Source organism: Alosa alosa, chromosome 2, assembly GCF_017589495.1.
Source record: "Alosa alosa isolate M-15738 ecotype Scorff River chromosome 2, AALO_Geno_1.1, whole genome shotgun sequence".
NCBI classification, from domain to species: Eukaryota; Metazoa; Chordata; class Actinopteri; order Clupeiformes; family Clupeidae; genus Alosa; species Alosa alosa.
The window spans coordinates 35239819-35244818 of NC_063190.1; the positions used below are offsets into that span (position 1 = coordinate 35239819).

Genomic DNA, 5000 nt, shown 5'->3' on the forward strand with positions numbered 1-5000 from the left:
TCGTACCTGCCTGCACGCACGCACACACACACGCACAGGAGGGTTGGTTGGGTTTAGCGTCGATATTGATGACCAGGTGTGGTGTGGTGTTATTTGGATGGAACTCGTTTTCCCCTGCCAGCTATGTTGGCAGCTTGGCTCTCCTCAATGCCTCTGGTCTGATGCCCCCTGCCCCCCCTGCCCCTGTGTGATGCCCAATAAATGCCCTCATTCCAACTGCCCTTCTTACCTCATGTTTGCATAGAGCACAGCAGAGAAGGAGAGGAGGGGGAGAGGGGGGGGGAAGGAAGGAGAGGAGGGGGACAGAGAGTGAAGAGAGATGGAGACACTCAGTGTTTTTTCTCTCCTCACTCCCTCCTCCCTCCCTCTCTCCTCTCTCTCCCTCTCTCTCCCTCCCTCCTCCTCTCTCTCCTCTCTCTCTCCCTCCCCCCTCCCTCCCTCTCTCTCTGCCTCTCTCCTCTCTCCCCTCTCTCTCTCCTCCTCTCTCTCCTCCCCCCTCTCTCTCTCTCTCTCTCTCCTACCCTCTCCCTCTCCTCTCCATCTCTCTCCTCCTCCCTCTCTCTCTCTCCTCTCTCCCTCTCTCCCTCTCTCTCCCTCTCTCTCCCTCTCTCCTCTCTCTCTCTCTCTCTCTCCCCTCTCTCTCTCCCTCCTCTCTCCCTCCCCTCTCCCTCTCTCTCTCTCTCTCTCTCTCTCCCTCTCTCTCTGGCTGCTGTCTTTGTGTTGTAGAGTTGTGTGGCTGATGGTAAGAGTTTCCCATGTTCCCATAACTGGCAGCAGCCTGGGAGGCCTAATTGGTGTTGAGATTGAGACCCTGAAAGAATCATTTCATTCCATTCCGTCCTGTGAAACAATAGCAGGCTGAACACACACACACACACACACACACACACACACACACACCCACCATTCTCTCACTCTACTGTGCCTGCTCTGCTTCATGCATAATACTGTCAGACACACACTTGCAGACTTGCAGAACCACTGACATAAGCACACATACACACACACACACACAGTCATGCATACTGTATGCAGACACATTTTGGCTTGCACACACACACACACACACACAGAGGGCCTGCCTACTGACATGCACAGCAGCATTTCTAGGTCAGAGAAGGATTTTATGAATAATAAAGAGAGTCTGCTTTAAAGGGAATTATTTATAGTGGGACCAACTGAACACACACACACACTCTCTCTCTCTCTCTCTCTCTCTCCTCTCTCTTCAAATTGATTTCTTCCTCTCCACCTTTCTCCTTCCTCTTCCCTTTTGTATCTGCCCCTTGTGCTACAGCATGTCCTCCTCTCTTGTGCTACAGCATGTCCTCCTCTCTTGTGCTACAGCATGTCCTCCTCTCTTGTGCTACAGCATGTCCTCCTCTCTTGGAGGTGCTACAGTATGTCCTCCTCTCTTGTGCTACAGTATGTCCTCCTCTCTTGTGCTACAGTATGTCCTCCTCTCTTGGAGTTGCTACAGTATGTCCTCCTCTCTTGGAGGTGCTACAGTATGTCTTCCTCTCTTGTGCTACAGTATGTCCTCCTCTCTTGGAGGTGCTACAGTATGTCCTCCTCTCTTGGAGGGGCTACAGTATGTCCTCCTCTCTTGGAGGTGCTACAGTATGTCCTCCTCTCTTGGAGGGGCTACAGTATGTCCTCCTCTCTTGGAGGTGCTACAGTATGTCCTCCTCTCTTGGAGTTGCTACAGTATGTCCTTCTCTCTCTCTCCCTCCCTTTCTCTCTCTCCCTCTCCCTCTTTCTCTCTCTCCCTCCCTCTCTCTCCCTCCCTCTTTCTCTCTCTCCCTCCCTCTCTCTCCCTCCCTCTTTCTCTCTCTCTCCCTCCCTAACACCTCACTGTTCCCTGAGTGCCGCTGTTGTAGCAGGCAGCTCACTCTTGTCGAGGGATTAGTGTGTGCTTCACCTCACTGTGTGTTCACTGTGTGCTGTGTATGTTTCACTAATTCACGGATTGGGATAAAAGCAGAGACCAAATTTCCCTCACGGGATCAAAAGAGTATATATACTTATACTTATACTTACTTATACATTGGCCACCCCTCCTGTAACGTCTATAGGCGTAATGTGTAACCAGGTGTAGTGTGTAAGCAGTGGGAAGTCTGCGGGTCAGGTTTGCAGTGTTAGTGCAGTGTTAGTGCAGTGTTAGTGCAGTGTTAGTGCAGTGTTAGTGCAGTGTTAGTGCAGTGTTAGTGCAGTGTTAGTGCACAGGGTTTCTCCATCGCATGACGTTTGTGTTAACACACTTAAAGAACTCAATGCATAATAAAATACCCAGTAGGCGCAAATTGGCTGATTAGGCCCTGTGTCTAAATGAACACACACACACACACACAGGAAAGGACGAGGCGGTCAAGCCTGAGTTTGGGCTGATTAGGCCCTGTGTCTAAATGAAGCAGGTGATGTAGGAGCCGGTTCTAAAAATGTTCCTCTGGTTCCTCTAAATTATGTATTTTGGAAAGGAACTGGGAGGAAGCTCCACTTTAGTTTAGCGAGTTTGTAAACTCATTGGGGAGTGTGTTCATTGGAGGAACTCAGGCGAAGCTTTGTCATGTTCCATGCAGCACACACACACTCTAGCAGGAACATCCTCGCACACACTCTCTGGTCTTCACAAGCTTTTCCTCTGCTGCTAGTGTGTGTGTGTGTGTGTGTAAATGTCATCTCTCTCTCTGTCTCTCTCTCACACACACACACACCCACACTTGGCTTGTACATTGTTCAGGTCTGACGGGTGTTTCTATGCATCATCTTTCTCACACAGACACAGACACACACACACACACACACACACACACACACACACACACACACACACACACACACACACACACTTGGTTTGTACATTGTTCTGGTTTTTCTGTGGAGAACTTGCTGCTCGAGTCATAGTGTATCTGTAGGATTCTTTCTGATGCTGTTGACTCCTGTGTGTGTGTATGCGCGCGCGCGTGTGTGTGTGTGTATAATACAATATCACAGTAAATTGAACATCATGTCTTATGTAAAATCTCAAATCTCAAACTAAATCTCTCTCTCCATCTCTCTCTCTCTCCCTCTCTCCATCTCTCTCTCATCTCTCTCTCTCTCTCTCTCCCTTGTGTCTACAGGGCTCTCTTTACCTATGAAGACACCACAGATAATCTCACACTCATCTGCTCTGGAGGTATGCTGTCATACTTTGCATTTATAAAATATATATTTGTGTATGTATGTATGTGTGCTGGTTCTCTTTTATCATTATATTCATGATATTCCATTCCCCTCTAAGTGATTTGAAACTGTATTGCAAAAGTTCAGAAATAATCAGATCAGTCATTCCACAGAGCTGAAGTTCATGTTATGAATCTTTTATGTTCAGCTCGCTTCAGTTAATCTAACTTTTGGAAAGTTACACAAGGGAGGAGCCTAACTACCTCCACTGGCCTTTCTGTCCAGCAGCAGTGCATCAGTGGGAGGCATTATGGGTAATATGTTTGGTGTGATTGAACGCACCTCTGATATGGACTCATTATGGGTAATGTGTGGTGTGAGGGTTTGGTGTGATTGAACGCACCTCTGATATGGACGTTTATGTGCCTGTTCACTGACCCCAGAATCTGCCTGTGTGTGTGTGTTCACTTCAACTTCAGAGACACTGAAGACTACTACTACTACTACTAATAATAATAATAATAATAATATTTTTAAAGCATGCCAAGGGTTGGGGAAACTAATAATAGTAATAATAGTAATAATAATGTACTAGTTTTGATGAAGTTTGGAATTCTTTGATTTCTATATTGACAGGAAAGTGAAGAAATGCACATTATAAAAATCTCTTTCCTGTGCTAACCATCATTGTTCTCCTTTGGAAACTTTAAAAAATGATCCTTGGATTGCAGCTCATTTGGTATTTTTATCTGTGAATTATGATGATATCATGAATAAATGACCAAGATGTTAAGTGAGCACCGTATGAAAAGTTGATCAACCTCTGCTGATTAATATGTTCTGCAGCCAAGTGGCCTGTTAGTGGATTTTTACTTAAAGTTTTTGGAATTGACTGCATTTTTGGTAAAGAGAAAAAGCCAATAGACCTGCATGTCTTTTGTTACAGATAGAATAAACTAGAATCAATGCTACAATTTAGACCAGCAGTGTTTTTAAGTCGCATTAGATCATAAAACAAGGCGAGAATGTATTTTTCTTCAGTTTTAGGACATAGAAGGATCACAATAAAGCGAAACAGCCTCCTTGTTGCAAGTTTCACTCACACCTACGTCTGGCTTTTTAGTTCCAGAATTGCCCTGTGTGTGGTCCTTAAATGGGTTCTAGAGTATTGTGTGAGTGTTCTGTGTTCTTTGCAGAGGCCACAGCAGCGGCATCACCCGCTCTTTGATAATGGCAGCATGTAGCCTTTGGGTTCCCACATCCAAAGACCCGCCAGTGCTGTGCTGCCTCAGTACATCCTCATCAACTGGGTAAGAGTCCGCTCCCCTCCGCCCGCCCCCGGCAACGGTCACCCGGGCAACCAGGCTGTCACTCTGCAGATCCGGCCCAAGGTGCCTGGGGCTGATGGGGAGCTAGATGCTGATGCTGGCCCTGGCTGCCGGTCGTAGCCCAGCTGATAGGCCACTGGGAGGCCCAAAACTGCGTTTCTTAGCTGGGGAATGGGGCGTGAGTGTGTGTGTGTGTGTGTGTGTGTGTGTGTGTGTGTGTGTGTGTGGAAAACAAAAAAAAAACAGGCTATATTTGGAAATTAGCTTTTAGAAGAGATAGGGGAAATAGAATTATGAAATGAGGTGCACGAATGAAAAGATTGGAGTGAATTGACTGGGAGAGAGAAAACCCATTTTAAAAATCAGCTGAGGCAGTCTCAGCACTTTGGCCTCTCATTCCTCTCCAATTTAGACTGATCACCAGATCAGCTGTGTGAATGAAAGCAGACTGTGAGCTGGAGAGGCCACAACCAGCGACTAGACTTTAGACATGATGAGAGTCTTTAG

At 46.7% G+C, this 5000-nt stretch overlaps 1 protein-coding gene across 1 annotated transcript in view; it reads left to right on the forward strand.

Moving 5' to 3' along the window:
- The window catches only part of dbn1 (drebrin 1), a 95327-nt gene that overhangs the window by 64510 nt on the left and 25817 nt on the right, over window positions 1-5000 (forward strand). Inside the window, exon 2 of the mRNA XM_048229923.1 lies at window positions 3123-3178. Within this exon, the coding sequence (XP_048085880.1) occupies window positions 3123-3178 (56 nt within the window). The remainder of the gene's footprint in view (window positions 1-3122; window positions 3179-5000) is intronic.